At 40.9% G+C, this 16,280-nt stretch overlaps 1 protein-coding gene across 3 annotated transcripts in view; it reads right to left on the bottom strand.

Moving 5' to 3' along the window:
* The window catches only part of RASGRP3 (RAS guanyl releasing protein 3), a 58,879-nt gene that overhangs the window by 22,212 nt on the left and 20,387 nt on the right, over positions 1–16,280 (bottom strand). For 2 of the 3 annotated variants that reach the window (XM_054514434.1, XM_054514435.1), the window contains 6 exons: positions 6,504–6,696; positions 4,888–4,988; positions 4,179–4,243; positions 2,879–3,010; positions 1,743–1,890; positions 21–194 (listed from right to left, as the gene is read on the bottom strand). In XM_054514434.1, coding sequence (XP_054370409.1) covers positions 21–194; positions 1,743–1,890; positions 2,879–3,010; positions 4,179–4,243; positions 4,888–4,988; positions 6,504–6,573 — 690 coding nt within the window. In that variant the 5' untranslated portion in view covers positions 6,574–6,696. The remainder of the gene's footprint in view (positions 1–20; positions 195–1,742; positions 1,891–2,878; positions 3,011–4,178; positions 4,244–4,887; positions 4,989–6,503; positions 6,697–16,280) is intronic. The other variant, XM_054514436.1, reaches the window with a different exon arrangement.

The following is a 16,280-nucleotide window of genomic DNA, read 5'->3' as shown; positions in this document are numbered from 1 at the left end:
GATTCATCTGCAAGTCTTACCTGTGCAACGTTGATAAACTTTGTGATTACTTCTGCTCTTTGCTGGGGTGTTGGCTTGCTGAGAACCATGAGCTGGACCCATTTAGAGATACCATTAAATAAAGCAATAGATCTCTCCAAAGTAGGATTGTTTTCCAAGCAGCCATGGATCACATAGCTTTGGTAATCTGTGAACTAATAGAGATAAGACACTTGCAGTAAAACAGTGGACAAACTGGAGAATCAAATTGAAACGTTGATGCTTTTCTTTCTAAAGCTTCTCTTGTTTAGAAAGTGACCATGATTCAGGGTCAGCAAAGCCTGCTGCACATCTCCTCCTTAAAGTCTTTTTGCTGTTGTCTTGATGTGGTTTTCCTTAAATGTCAACTTACAACTTGTTTGTGTGTCAGGAAATACAGAAGCCTGCAAAATGAGTGTGATTGCTACTTCCATCTTTCCCATCATGTGCTCAACACATTTTATTCTGGGTAGTTATATTTGACACCTTCAAGCCACGGTACTCTATAGGATCCCAAAAATTAAATTTGCCTGAATGTTTGAAAAACAGTTTTCAGCTGTCCCTTAAAGGGAGGTTTTCAGTAATTTAGGACATCATTTTAGCTTGTGTAGGGAGTTGCTAGTAATGACAGACAAGATGGGTTTAGCTGATCAAAACCAGCCTGCTAGAAAAACATGAGGGCATATCCCCTAATACAACAGATGCTTGTCTCCTAGCTGCAGGTAGACAGTAGTTCAGTTTTCAGATAATTTAATTTTTTTTGTTATAGTTAATGCTGCCCTTCCTTCTCCCCCAATTTTTTAAACAGGTAAAACCAAACACAGGATTCAGACTAATCATATTCTGCAATTACATATCTTTGAGAGAACAAGTGGTACAAGATCAATTAACTCTTGCTGGTTGCAGAGAATCATCTCTGACAGCAAAATTCAAGCTGAAGAATTAACAGAGAAACTAGAAACAGCAAGGAAAGAAAAGAAAGTTCATTGCAGATTTGAGTTTTCTTCCTGGAATCCCCAAGGGAATTCAAATGCATCTTAAATCTAATTAGAAATCCATGCCTTTTTTCTTGTCCTTCCCTCCTTCTTTGAGGTCAGCATTGCATGGATCACAGTAGGGTGTTTTCCTACGATTTGAAGTCTAGAGTCATTAACCTTTGAACATTATTAAGCGACATCAAAAGTGATTCTATTTAGACTGGTCTCAGCTCCTCATTGATCTCTTTTTCCTTCCTCCCTTGAAACAAACAAAAAACTCATACATTTTTCTTAGTTTGGGAGTTTGATTTCTCTCATGCTTCTGAACACTTCTAAAAAAGTCTCATTTGTCATCCTGAGAACTTACTGCTTCCATTTGCCACCTGATACAGTAACATCACGTGACCCTTTCATATGGATATTTGCCAGCAGAAATCAGCATTTCTTTTGCCATTTGTCTTACTCATTTGTTTTGTTTTAGCTTCAACTTCAGTTTTCATCCACTTTTGCCTCTTGCCCTTGTACAATCCTCTGTGAAAAGAAGCAACTGTGCCTGAATTTCCCTCAGTGTCAAAACTCATCAGGCACAAAGAGGTCCAGGAAGTGCATTGCTATGTATATCATATGAGAGAGTATGAAGATTCACTACACTGAAATGTTGAGAAAAAAGTCACAAATGTGAAACCATGTGAACATTCTTTAAAGACAGGCTCCTAATTGCAAGTGACAAAGTTGTGGGCTACTTACAGAAATTCTCCTAAAAGATTTATGCTCCAGAAAAGTGAGATGTTCAGCTAGCTCAATGGGCTCCAGATGGTCAAACAGCAGGCAGGCTTTTCCTTTCTTGGAAATCTTCTTCCTCTGTGTAACTCTTCTCATCCAGTCATAGGAAGGACTGCAACAGAATAGGAATAAGTCTCAGTTCTGTTTGGGTGTATGTCACTGTAGCCCAGAGCTGGAATGTGTCATGTAAAACTGACCACAGAAGGACCATGAGACCTCTGCCCTGTGACATCCAGCACATGACAAACAGAGTGTAACAGAAGAGTGTAACAGAAGCTGGGAGTTTTGCATGCACTAGTCCAAGTGATAAATGATAGCAGGTCTATATCACAACAAAAGGACAACTTTTTCTTCCCCATGATACAGGAAGCCATAATTAAAGATGATGTAAAATACAAGAACAGCTCAAAACAATTTCTGATGCAGAATAAAAACATACTTGAATAACATCTAGGATTCATTTTTCCTCTGTAAGTCCACAGGTCCCTGAATTAATGGAACAACAGAGACAGCCAAATACTGTGAATGTGTCATATTTTAAAAGAAAATCTACAATATCAGATGAGATGCAAAAGCATGTCTGGTGATGTTTAAAAAGTAACTTTCATCCCAGCTTGTCAAAGAAATAGTAATTGTAATCATTTTGATGTAATGCAACTACATATGTGAATGCTAAAGATTCTCCAGGTAAATAATAGAAAATATTGCAAAAAACTAACAAATTACGGGCGAGAAGACGAGAAAGCTTCCCTGAGAAGATCTGAGATTTACACAGGAAGCCAGTCACTACATTGTTTGCTTTTTTGTATGAAAACTTGTAGAAAAAAGTAATACTAATCACTTAATTGGCTTGTGCCTTGTCAGAAAAATAATTTATTTCCTATTTATATGAAAAATTTACATACAGGTAGGAATCTTCTCCTTACTGTGTAACTCTTACTTCAAATTTTTAGTAGCTTCAAATTTAAAGACAATTTTGCAAGTGCTGCACTTTTTTTGTTCTCTCAAGATCAAGATGGGCTTTAATATTTTTGTGCTTTATACAGAACTAGAATTCTGCTGTTCCAGACACAAAGATGTCCTTGGCATGACATCCTTACATGCTGGAGATATCAATGAGATGGATGTGATCCTCGTATCCAAGCTGGCTGGCTACTTCTTGAAACTCTTCAGTCAAACGAATCAGCCCAAGATCCAAGTTAAACTCAGCAGGAAATTCCAAAATCCAGTATCTGAAATCCACAGACAGCAGTTAAGAGGTGCCCAGAGACTCAGGTATAGCATTCAGTGGCTGCATATATTTTACATGCATTTTTTTTCCATAGGACTTATTTCAGGTCCACTGTTTAGACAGAGAGAGTGAACCCAGCTTGTTTCTTATGTAATTATTTGTGACACTGAAATGGCAAAATGCCACTTTATCTTTTAATTTTTTTTTTGCTTAGCTCACAACAGCATAACAAAGCAGCATCCCATTGAAATGCTAAATTAAAGTGGTATCTCAGGTGACACCCACAGAAGGCACACAGAATGTCCTGCCTCAGGCTGCCAGGACACCCAGACAACATGTGCTCTTACTCCCTGTCCAAGTGAGAAAATTTTGTCTGCCCAGAAAAGATTTTCCAATGAAAATGCAAACATGCATTTGAGTGGCAGTTCCACCAGGATAACTGTGTAAATCAGGTGTAAGCCACATAAACTTACATGTAGAACATGCAAGCCCCCTCCTCTGTGTAAGGGAGAGTGGAAAAGGCTTTATCAGCCCCCCTCATTTTCCTCTCAGTGATGTAACTTCACCCAAAGGAAGGAGGAAAAAGCTTTTGTTTGAGTAAAGCAATTGATATAATGATTAGTTAAAAACTCACCCTTTCTCTTTTACAGAGAAATGTTCCTACATGAGAACAGCCCAACACATGAAAGCTTTCCCATGGAAACAAGGTCAGAGCAGCTGTTGCAAGGTTTGGAACACACCCAGTGTGTAACAACTTCAGCATCACTAACACACTCCTGTCACCATAAATTATGTAGGGATTGCAAGGGATTGCACGAACTGAAGTCTACAACCCAGAGACAATTTTCTTCTCCCACACTAAGTTACAGCTGGGAGCAAAATGTGTCTCTCCTCTGTTGGCACTGAACTTGTCACTCTCTGAGAGGCTGAAAAATCATAGCACTCATGAGCCAGATAAATAATAACACAAGTTTTCTGTCAGCTTTTTAGCTTGATGCAGTTAAGTGTCTTAAAAGCTGGATGGCTCAACTTAATTGTTTTAAACACATAGAAATTGCCTCTTCACTCTAGAATGGAGACCAAGTAAAAAACCCAAACGAACAAAATTACATTGATAGTATTAACAGAAGCATAAAACCAAAATGCTAGAGGACCAGAAGTGCATTTACCTCATGAAGTAGCAGATTTTCAATCTGAATTCATTGCAGTTCTCCCCGTCAGCATCTCTGTAAGTATGTCAGCTAAAGAAACCTTTGTGTGCCTTGACTCAGCAATGTTGGTTTTGTTCACTGGAGGCTGATACTAGAGGAGGTGAATTTATCAAGAAGTATCAAACTTTTCTTCTAGAGATAACCACATTATGCCTCTGGTATTTCATTCACTTTCACAACATCATAGGGGACAGAGACTATTTCCTGGCTGCCCCTTTTTTTCCTCCTATCAAAAATGCCTCTATTCTACAATTCTGAATATTCTGCTGCAAGGTTTCTTGCCAGCTCTGGCTAACAAAATATGATAATAGTTATGATAACTGAGTTAAGAGGTATAAATGACATGTAGGTAGTTAGATATCACTGAAAATTCATAGTACTCAAAGGTCAATCTGCTGTGATACACTTGAAAAATTATCTTGGCCTCATATTTACAGTTATTCAGTTGATGCACAGTTAGTATCCTCGTACATGTGTAGAAAACCTACAAAGTCTTTATGTATGAGCGTAAAGAAGCTCACAAACTCCCACCTTTTAGGCTGAAGAAAAATTCACCTCTGAACCTTGTTTGTCATTAATTAATTGGCACATTTTTACAAGCAGTCAGGAAAACAATCTGCTTTTGACACTGCAACGCCAATTTGCAGCACTTTGTGAAAGGATATGTGGACAGGAGCTTGCCAGCCAGCTCTGTGGAAGGCAGATACCACCGGTGCATTAAAAGAAAGGTTCTTGGCAAATGGCTGGAGCAGGGGTTTCCTTTGTCATCTGCAAAAGAGAAACAATGAGTTAACCCCACCATAAAAGGGGGGGAGCTTTTACTCTTCAAGCACAGTCAGACAAAAAGGATCAAAAGTGGAAGTGTTGGCTCGTTATCTATCAAAAAGGTAGAAAGAGCACCAGAGCACAAAAATGCCCCTTGAACAGCAACTTGCTAAATGCAGTGAGTGTTATTTAAACAGAGGAAAAAACCCAAACCAGTTCAGATAACAGGCCACAGCTAAAAAAATAGGGCATGGGCAGCACTGTGCTAAACTTCATATAAAGACAGTGCCAATAATCTAAGGGACAAATCCAAAATTAGTCCATCAGGAGGGGCGAGGATGATTTATGTACAACTACATCCAATATTTATTTTATTGCAGCTTTTTAGCTTTAAGTTAGCGGTTAATTTTTTTTTTAAATGGATCTGCTTCAAGGAATTCAATGTTAAAGCAGCACTAGCACCTCACATCTGTGCCCAAGGTCACATCTCCAGCTGCCTAACAGAGATCCTTGTGTCTTTGCAGTGAAGCCACTGAAACTACACAGAGTTATTCCCTGGCAGACTGGCTGACCATAAGTCTTCCCCAGCATCTGCAATGTTGGATTATCCTGTCTGTCACTTTTTTTGGAGACAGCAGATGATGTATGAAAACAGGAGCCACACATGGACTGTGCTTGTCAAGAGAGTGTGTACACAAGAGGAGACACTATTTCAAACAGACAACAAGTGCATGGGCTCTGCTAATAATTAAATGAAGTTCTAGAGCAACCAGTTTGATGGTGGCCTACGGAAATGGATGTATGGGATTCACTGCAGGAAGGTCTGTCCATCCATCAATTGTTCAATCTCTCGCCTTTAGATACTTGTCTCTCTCCACATGGCATACAAAATTAGTACTTCCTTCCAATCAAAATCTGTCCTGCATCTCCAGGGAATCTAAATGTAGCTTTGTGAATCAAAGCCCTGTTTGAAAACACTTAAGCCCATCCATGAACTCACTTGACTGTAATGTGATATGTGTCATGATTAATGGTGTTATGGACCCAAGGTCTTTTTCATCACTTCTTTCCCTCAGACCTGGTACATCACATTTTTATAAGAGTAAAAAGATTACATGAGCCTTAGGTCATATTCTTACCAATTATTGCATGATGATTTGGAAAACCTTTAAAAAAATGACTGGTCAAAACCACAGCTGTATAACCACTCAAGACAAAGATCAATGCCAGAAATAACTCATTGAATAATTCATCTAAACATTTCTCTTGGTAAAGGCCAGCATTGTAGAAACCACCATACCCACAATTGTGCATTATCTGTATTAAGAAAATTTAATAAAGTATGCATGTGATTAAATTTCTGGCTTGTATGATTCTGGGCCAAATTGAAATGTGGAAAATTTTACAGAACAGAAATGTTCTTAGCCAAGAGAAAGACTGGCTAAACCAGAGAACAGCAGGATTTATATTAAAAGATTAATTTCAATAACAGCAAAATAAAATAATGAAAGAGCATACCAAACATTTCAATACAAGTGTTCAAAAGCTCATCTAATGTTGCAGCCTTTCCAAGAGTGTTTGACCCCATTGTCTTTTAATCGTTGTCAAAAAATAAGAGACATTTTCACCAAGTAGAAGGATGCTTCTTCAAATGCCCAGCTTTTTCAGTTTATTTTGTTGGTTGCATTCTTAGCTGGACTTCAATGAAAATCTGAAGAAAGTAAAAGAAATCATAATTATATGACTATATGGAAGAATGCTTACAGTTCAACTCATCTTTTCTATAAACTGCTTTTTCCCCCACATGATACAGAGCATGTGAAAGCTTGCCATAAGCTTTCCCTACATTCCAGCTTGTGTTTCTAAGCATTGTCCAATTGTTTGTGCACTAGCACAAAATAAATCCATAGCTAGGGCCATAAAACAGACACCAGATGGCAAATGAGGGCCTGCATGTACAATGACGCACATTTTGTTCAAGTCATTCTATTTACACTTGATAAGTCACTTTTTGTTAATAACCCTGCTTTTATGTTTTTAAGCATAACCATTTTTCCCCCTGAGGTTACTGGTTCATGATAATGCTAATGGTCTTAATTGGCACAGACCACATAAAGTGTTTAATGAAGTTCATAGGAGGCAATTTTTCAAAGGACCTTTAGGTCAGCTTTTTAAATAAAATAAATCTTCCCACAGTAGCTAGGCAGTCACAGAGACATAAACACATACAGAAACTTCTAAATTTTATTATACATCTACTATGCATTTACATATCAAATATCTGTTTACCTGAAGATGCACTGAATACTCTGTTACAAGTTTTCTGAAGTAATTTTACAGGTTATATTTAAAGAACAAATCAGTACTTTATTATCTATCTGTGACTAAGCCCCACTACTGCCTGATCACACCAAGTGTTTGAAATGTGACAAACAAGTACATCCAGCAATTTATCTAGAAAGCCAAGAGTAGAACTGAAATAGTCCTTGAAGTGAAACTACAGGAATTTGGGAAATTCATTTTCAGAAGTCATTTCCATAACATCAACTTTTTAAAGCTGGTCATGCAAAGCACTGATGAAGTATATACCTGCTGTAATTCACCCACAAATACCAAGTTTTCCCAACCCATTGTAACACAGATCTCACACTGCAAAGCCTGCAGTCCTGGTAGGACTAACATTCTTCACCCTTCTTACAAAACCACCCTGACCCCCTTGCCACTGGCCAGGGTTACAGTGAACACAGAGTGACACACTGAGCTGTGTCTCTGCTTGCAGCCCTGCAAATGTCACTGTGGCCCAGCCACCCAAGGGACACCAGGCAGTGGCAGCTTCACTGTCCCTGCTGGTGCTACTCCAGCCAGGCAGCTCACACCCACAGCACAGGCAGGAGTGCTCCTTCTCCAGCAAAGCAGGGCCAACACATCCTGACACAACTCCCAGCTCCCAGAAAGAGGGGAAATCCCTTCTCATTCAGGGTAGCTCTGCACTGCTGATCATGCCCAGACTGGCCTGCAGCTCCATCAGTGAAGTGTCTCAAGCTCCCAGGCAGCCTTGGCATATGTGAGCTGCTCATTGCTGGCCTGTGCTGGCTGCCACCTGCACCTCATTCCATTTAGGACACCACTGACTGGCCAGGGGTGCTCTGGCAGCACAGTGCACTGCATCCCAGCACCTGGAAAGTGTCCTGCACTGGACACTTCTTTATGGACCCAGAGTCCTGCAGTGCTGAGCCTGTTTGAAGCATGCAGCAGTGTTTTGCTTGGAAGAACTTCAAAATATTCTATTCAGCCAAAGATGCAAGTCCTATGAGGAGCAGCTGAGAGAGCTGGCATTGTTTAGTCTGAAAAAAGGTAGACTGAGGGGAGACCTTACCACTCTCTACAGCTGCCTGAAAGGAGCTGTTAGCAGCTGGGGCTCTTCTCCCAGGGAACAAGCAACATAATGAGAGGAAATGGTCTCAAGTTCCACCAGGGGAGAAATTTAGATTGGATATTAGGGAAAACTTCGTCACTGGAAGGCTGGCCAAGCACAGGCTGCCCAGGGAAGTGGCTGAGTCACCATCCCTGGAAGCATGTAAAGGATGAGTAGATGTGGCACTTAGGGACATGGTTTGGTGATGGACTTGGCAGTGTTTTGTTAATGGTTGGATTTGATGACCTTAAAGTTGTCTTTTCCAAACTAAACAATCCTATGATTCTGTAGTATTATTTTTAGATGTGTTCTCACAGCCAGGTTCTTTCTGGTCCCATCCAGCACTGGATTTAGACACAACACTCTCTTCCCTGAAGCTGAGAAGATCCTAGAGGATGTAAGCACAGCTCATGGAACAGGGAGTTTCTACCAGGCACTGCACACACAATGCCTCAGCCCAAGCCAGCCAACAAGAAACTTGATCAGAGAGGTGCGAACATTAGATCCCACCCCTCCTAGGTGGAAGGAAGCACTCTCCTCTGAATTTGGTGGTGCAGGACTCCCTCTTGACAGCACACGCCTGTTTCTCTTGGAATTACACAGAGATGCTACTTGCAATGAACCGAGGGGAAGCTAAACTAATCCTGTCACACAACAGCAAACAGAGCATGCACTTAAGCAAAAGGGGAGGTGAGTACACAGTGGTCCTTGGCTTCAAGCCTGTGTAGCAGGTGGTGCCCAACAGGCTGGCTCTGGGGCTGGAGTGAGCAGCCTCAACCCTTCCTGCTAGAGCTGGGCTAACACTGAAACCCAAAGCTGTGTGACGTGAACAGGAGAATGCAGAGAGATGTGATTCTCTCACCTGCTGGTCAGGCCAAGAGCTATGGTTACCCTAGGGTTAGTCTTTCTTCCCAAGACTGTTTCTCTATTTAAAATGAAAAAATAAAAAAGCAAGCAGAGCATTTGTTTGGTTTGCTTTCAGAGTTAACCAGCAGCTGTGCTGTGTTTTCAAGATCACAACCTTGTACATGTAACTTTTGCTAGAATCCCCATGTTTTTCCTTTTTGACCAGACCCAAGTCCTTCTCTAGTGCTTAAATAACTGGTGTAATTTCCACAAAGCCAGCTATCTAGCTCTTCCAGATTTATCTGACTTAGGTTTTCTTTCAAGAGGAGAAATATAAAATAATTTGCCATTTCAAAATACCTTTTAGTCACTGCTTCAAAATTAAATGGGGAAAAACTATTGTATTTTCTGTCTAAGCCTAGAAAACTGTTGAGCATGAAATATAGGAGTGGAAGAGATTTGATCTGGCTTTTAAATTTTGTTGGTATTCCCATCATCCATAAAATATAGCACAGGAGAGTATCATCTCTGTCTTCCACTGACAACAGTATAAAGGCAGCCACATGGTAATCAACAAATAATGCCCTGGTAAAATTGAAGGTTTGGTGTTTTTCTTCAATTTTACAACAACTACTTAAGTAGCAGACACCTAGATCCTGACAGAGCTGTCCTCCCAAACAGCCTATCAGATCACTAAAGGTCAGAGCATAACTATAATAATGCTTCTTAAAGAAAATAAAGCATTTCCACCAAGTGAAGAACTGGCTGGCTGGGTCTGAGTCAAAACCTGATATCACATCTCTTGACTGCAGACTCCAAAACCCACAACCATTACATCATTACTTGTGTGATCAAGCACTGCTGTTCTACTAAAACAATAAAGGAATTGTCTATAACCATGCCACAATGGTATCCAACCACACACCAGCACCTGTAGAGATGAATGAGTAAAATGAAACTCTAAATTTCATCTACATAAATTAAATAAGCTGTATTCTGTCAACAGTTCAGTGCAAGAAAGACACAAAATTAAAAATAAAATAGAATCATCACAAAGTATTTCTACAAATAAATTTTTAAACGTTTGAAATATGTGGCAATTATTAAAAAATTGATTGCCAAAAGTACAGTTGGACTTTCAAATAAAGATAACTTTGAGAATCTCTGCCCTCAGCTGCTTTGCAGCATAACACTGAAATATCTTATTGCCATCCAGCTATTTCTGGGAATAATTGCCCACTAGAATGAAACAAATAAATATTTTCCTTATAATGGAATTATAAATCTGATTTGGTTTACTGTGATTGACATGGGCTGTTAAGGACACAAGAGGCACACAGCCCTCCGTTCTCATTTATTTATCAGGCCACTTGGAATGGCAATCTCCCCTGCAAGTCTTGCTGGTAACCCACCTCATGCTGGGAAGGGATAATCAGGAATAGGTGAAGACTGCAACAGCAGCAATGCCACCAGCACAGACCTTAGCACTCACTCAAAGCCAGCAGCTTTTTCTCCTTCATTTAGGCAATAGAAACAACCACAATATCCCTATGAACCAAGTCATGGTGTCAGGCATGTCATGCTTTATTTTATGCAATATTTCTGTCATGGGATGTGCACTTCCTCCCTAGGGAGAAAGCAGAAACAACTGCAGTGATGTGCTCAGAGGTTAGAAGCTTGCCATGGACTGAACTACAAAACATAGAGCTCCTTCCAAGTCCTGCCATCACCCCAAGTGCCACATGCACATGGTTCATCTGAGCAGATGGGTTTCTTTAGCACTTTGTGCAGTGTAATTGCATTTTGTGTTCAACATTTTGGAAGTCTTGAGATGGTGCTATTGTGGACTGTCCTGATAGGTTACTTGAAACACATATGTAGGCTGTGAGCTCTTGAGACAGATGTGGTCAGGTGCAATACATTAGTTTTTAGAAGAAAAAGGATACCCTGACAGCAAACTTGTAATCTTATGCAAAAGCACCAAGTGATGTAAACAGAGTGGGCAGCATGAAGCCAAGGTTTAAATTGGTAAAACCAAAAGACTTTACTTCTGCTGCTGGAGGCTATTAAAGGGGGGGTCCACACCCACAACCTACAGCAGTTTAAATAATATTAAAATGTCAAGTCTGTGCAAATCCATGGGTGGGCACTCCATGTGTGGATTTCAGGCAAATTGTATCGGTTACAGGTGCAAGCTAAATCAGTAAGTCAGTTTTAAATAGGCTTAAATTTGACATCTAGGGTAATATTTATTCAGCTAAATTAAATTCAAGCAGCTTTTTAGTCAGGCCAAATTAAATGTACCTGTAGTATTTCCCCCATTTATTAAAAGTGGGCTATTTTCCTTCTAATTAAAGTCTTCTAATAAATAGAGGCACATGCAAAGAGTCCCACCTTGATACAGAGGCACCTCTTTGGGTCCCAGTTTATCCATAAACTTTCCAGATGCCTGCACACATAAGACTTGTATTCTTTACAAGATTAGGACATTCTTGGGGCTTTGAATAAGCCAGACCTCCCCTCCTCCAAGCCTACACAACACATCAGTAATGCTTGCATTAAACAGCTTCCACCTGGCAGCTGGAGAATTGCTAAGTGGGAGCAGCTCAACAGGGAAATCCAATCAGTAGCAGTATGCAGAAAAAGGAATTGAGAAGAAATCATGAGTCTCATGAGAAAGTTTAAGGGTACCTTCCTTTGCTACACCTCTTTCCATTATTCTGACTTAATCACATCCAGGGCAAGCTCTTCAGGACAGAGGTCACCTGCTACCCTGTAGGTGTAATGGAGGCTCTCACAGTAAGACCCTTTCCTGTTATTAGTCTCCACAAATATGAGTGTAATTACCATAAGAATCCCAGCTGGGACTGCACCTTTGCCTCACAGATGCAAGCAAGACATCTGTGTGGGCTCAAGTCAGCACAGACCCTAGGTTGCCTACTGTGTGGCTCCTGGAGTTTGCTCTCTCCCAGCAGTTACGTATTTCTTGTAGCTGGGCAGGAGCAGTTTATTTATTACAGTGCACACAGCTCTATTTCTAGAAAAGTCCAACCAAGTGACACAGGGTGTGTGTCACAGACTCTTCTCCAGGGTGTGACACAGGCAGGAGCTGGACACCGGGCAGGGCAGAGAAGCTGGGCTGTCAGGCAGCCCAATGGCACTGCCTGTGCCCAGCCCATGACCTCAGCACCACGTGCAGCTGGCTGCAGGACGGCACATCTGGCTTACCAGGGACCTTTGTTGCATGGAGCAGGGACACAGAACAAGGGACACATTGTGGCACTGCTCCATGAATGCAAGATGCAAGTCTCGCTGTGGGCAGGAGAGGTATGAAAATGGAATATGGGAGTCCTGGGCTCATCTGATTTCCCAGGACTCATTCACCTTTGTTGCACACCTTCAGATGGTACACAGTAAACCACAGCAACTGTCTGCAGCCTATTGCTTTGATTCACATTGGTTTTTTTTGTTTTTCGGATCAAAGGGGAACTTCAAAAGACACTGAACAACAGAGTGGGATGTCTGTGATTGAAAAGAAGGTAGGAGAGGTACTCTGCTGGTGGCTAGCTGAAGCCAATCCTTTGGTGAGACAGCCAGCAGTGCATGAGGTCAAGGACTGTCCTCAGCAGTTTCTCTCCACTGCTGCTCCCTTCTCACTCTGTCCTGTGCTCCAGCATGGGTTCTCTGTGGGCCACAGTCCCTTCAGAAGTGCACTTGCTCTTCCATGAACTTATCAATGGGCCAGAGGCTCTTCAGGAAAGTACCTGCTCTGCCACAGAGCACCTCTCTGTCCTCTGACCTTATTACTCCCTCTCTTCTTCCCTCCTCCTGGCCATTCCCTTGTTTTTTCCATGTTTCCCCCTCCTCAGAATTTTCTGCCTTTTTTTAAATGTTTTTCCAGAGGTGCCATGAGCTTGGCTGATGATCTCAGCTGCACAGGGTGCCTTGCAAAGACAGCTGGAAATGGCTGTGTCTGACACAGGGCAGCCCCTGCCTTCTCCCACAGAGGCCATTCCTGCACACTCTCTGCTGCTAAACCCTGGCTATTTGCATCCAGTTTAGCCTCTAAGGGATGAGCACTTGTGCCTTAGCACAAAAGTATTCATGTTACAAATACTCGAAATATGTTTTATTATGCTTAATTTTGAGAGAAGGCTCCACTAAGCTTAAAATATACTTTCACAAGTCACCCAATGAACGCAGAAGGGTACTACAAGCCATTTCAAGGCCCTAGATATCTAGTCTTCTATGGAAACAGAGGTTAAATTAATAGGGCCACAGGTAAGACACCAAGGGGATCTATGGATCCACTCCCATGGAGTACCCAGGTGTGTGTTCAGACCCACACACAGAAGACCACGGTGTCTGGTACAAGTTGATAAATTAGCATATGGAGTACAATGCATGCTGACCTAAGATAAAAAAGAAGCTTACAGAAATCATGAGGAATGGCAATGGACAGTCACATGACCAAAAACTTTCAGTAATCAGAAAGTCACTTGATTAAGGCTTGAGCTGCTTAGATAGCATTTTGTTTAGCATTCTTCCTGTGAAACATAACCAAGAGGATTTCAGAGACAGCAGAACACCTCCACCACCACCCCCCAGGTTTTCTCGATTATAATTCACCTAAAATAATAGACAGCTTAATAACTGGATTTGTAAAAACAACAACGGTTACATTCCCAATTGCAATACAAGCATTTTATTGGATTGGTTATCTAGCATACTTTAGGTTTGTCCCATCCACTTCTATAGTTGTTTCCTGTATTTATTTTGTTAGTATTTGCCTCTGTAGTTTAACTCCAGCTAATAAATGGCAGGAAAATCTGAGCAGACATCCTTGGTTTGTTCCAATACTATGCTGATGACATCTTCCACTTTGCATAGGTCAAGGTAGTAGAGTTACCCAGAATGCATCAGGTTAAAAGGGAGAGCTAAGGAAGACTTTAGTTTGTTTTCAAAAGAAGAAAACTCCCAGCCATATTTCTCAGTAGATTTGTCATGAAAATTATTTTGCTACTCCCAGTGAAGTTACCAATATCAGAGATTTGATTAACATGTGTGACACCAGGGGATGCAGCTCTTCTGAGAATCTTTGTGCTTCAGACACATTAGAGATCTCTAGCACCGAGGGAGAGGACAGCAACAGTAGTAAGAGTTTCACACACTCTAACTTGATCTTTTTTCAGAAGCCAAGCAAGACACCATCAATGCCTCCTACAAGTTATGCTACTGCCTGTAAGCCTTCTGAGAAACTCTTGGAGATTACCTTTGCTATTCACAGACTTGCATAGAGCATCTTTCAAGAGTAGGTCTGCTTCGTTAACCTACTCAAGTCAGGGTTAAAATATATCTTATCAGCATATATTCATAACTTGTTACACTGTTACATGCCTATAATGAGGCTGGTACTGCCCAAGTAAAAAGCAATTATTTTAGGTATTTTAAAAAAACATCTGGGGAAGTAATAAACCCTTCAGTTCTGAAAGACAAACCCCCAGAATATTTATTACCATATATCTGTTACAAAATATTTTAATATTTTATTATTGTTTACCTTAACCAGCTATGTTCTCTTCAAGACAAGCCAGAAAAATCACATTTATTGTTTAGATTACTAAGAAATCCTGGGCCCTATCTGCCTAGACTTTCTTGTATGTTCAGCTTGAAAATCTACCACAACACTTGCTATGTCTTATTTTTAACTAAGCCAAAATTTTTCAGTAGCAGCATAGTCCCTATGTAGTGACTTCTTTCAAGCTGTGAAATATTCCAAGAGTTAGGACAGTTTTAGAAATCAGCACTGCTTTTAGTTTCACACAACTTTTCAATCAATTTTAAGGCTAAGAGGAGTCATAAGAGCATGTAACTCATATTAAAATTCAGTAAGTTACCAAGGTATCAAGTTCTTTTCTAATAAACCCATAGCTTCTAAAGAATTTTTTCCCTTAGAAAAAGCTTTTTTCACTCCATATAATTCTATAATTTCCAGTTGTTTCCCACTGTAGACTAATTACTCATGGAACAGTATTTTCTGGGCCCTACAGTGGGAGACAGCCCCCCTGCAAACATCAGTGCCCCCTTTCTAATGATGCCATAGGAATTGCAGACACACATGGAGCTTCTCAAGCCCACCAAGCTCTACAGGTTTCTGCTGGCTTCCCAAACAGTAGAGATTATAGTTAAGTGTCCAAAAAGTAAAATTTTAAAACATTCTCCCTCTTCCACTGGCCATCTCTGCAACTATTTTGTATGAAGGTAAGAGAAAAGCATTCTCTGCAGTCACAGATACCACTAGGGAGAAATCAACACCTCCTACTTACCTGCTGTCATTTTCAGCAATGATCATATTTGATTTCTCCCTCTTTCTGGCTTCTGACCTTTCCCAAACTGAAGAACAACTGCAGTTACTGTACAGGTACTAAAAGCAAGGGTATCACCTTGTGAAAAGGGGAGGTTAAGTGCAATGTTCCATTTTTTCTTCTTCAGTCCTGTTAACCCTTACACTCCCTCACATCTCTCCCAATGAATTCACAGTCTATACCTACCCTAGAGTGAGGAGTGGCCTCCCTGTGTAGTGAGAGCAGTTTTGCTGCTGACCTTTCCTCCTGTGACTGCAATCAAAACCTAGATTGGCTTCAGAAATGTCTCAACCACATATTTACAGCCTGGGAAGTACTTATCAGCGCAGTAAATTGAAGGCAGCAACTGGTAAAACAATAAAGGCAGGAAGAGGCTTTCAGAGACTTAAGTAATGGGAAACTGGATGTCTGAGACGGAGCAAGACAGAGTTAAAAGGACAGAGGACAGGACAGAGCTTTGGCTGCTTTCACTCATTTGGCTGTTACTGCGCATTTGTAATGGGATAATCCTTTGTTTTCCCTTTGATGAGTGCAGAAAGTGGTTCACATGGAACTGCTATTTCCCACAGACCTGTTAACAGGTCCCACACTAGGAGTGTGGCTGGGCCAGCTGCTAATGGCCACAACCCTTCTCAGTCCCTGGTGGCAGCTGCCATCCATTGGGAGCGT

This window comes from Molothrus ater, chromosome 3 (assembly GCF_012460135.2).
Source record: "Molothrus ater isolate BHLD 08-10-18 breed brown headed cowbird chromosome 3, BPBGC_Mater_1.1, whole genome shotgun sequence".
NCBI lineage: Eukaryota > Metazoa > Chordata > Aves > Passeriformes > Icteridae > Molothrus > Molothrus ater.
Note: the sequence above shows the minus strand (reverse complement) of the source record. Positions and strands in the feature narration are given on the sequence as shown.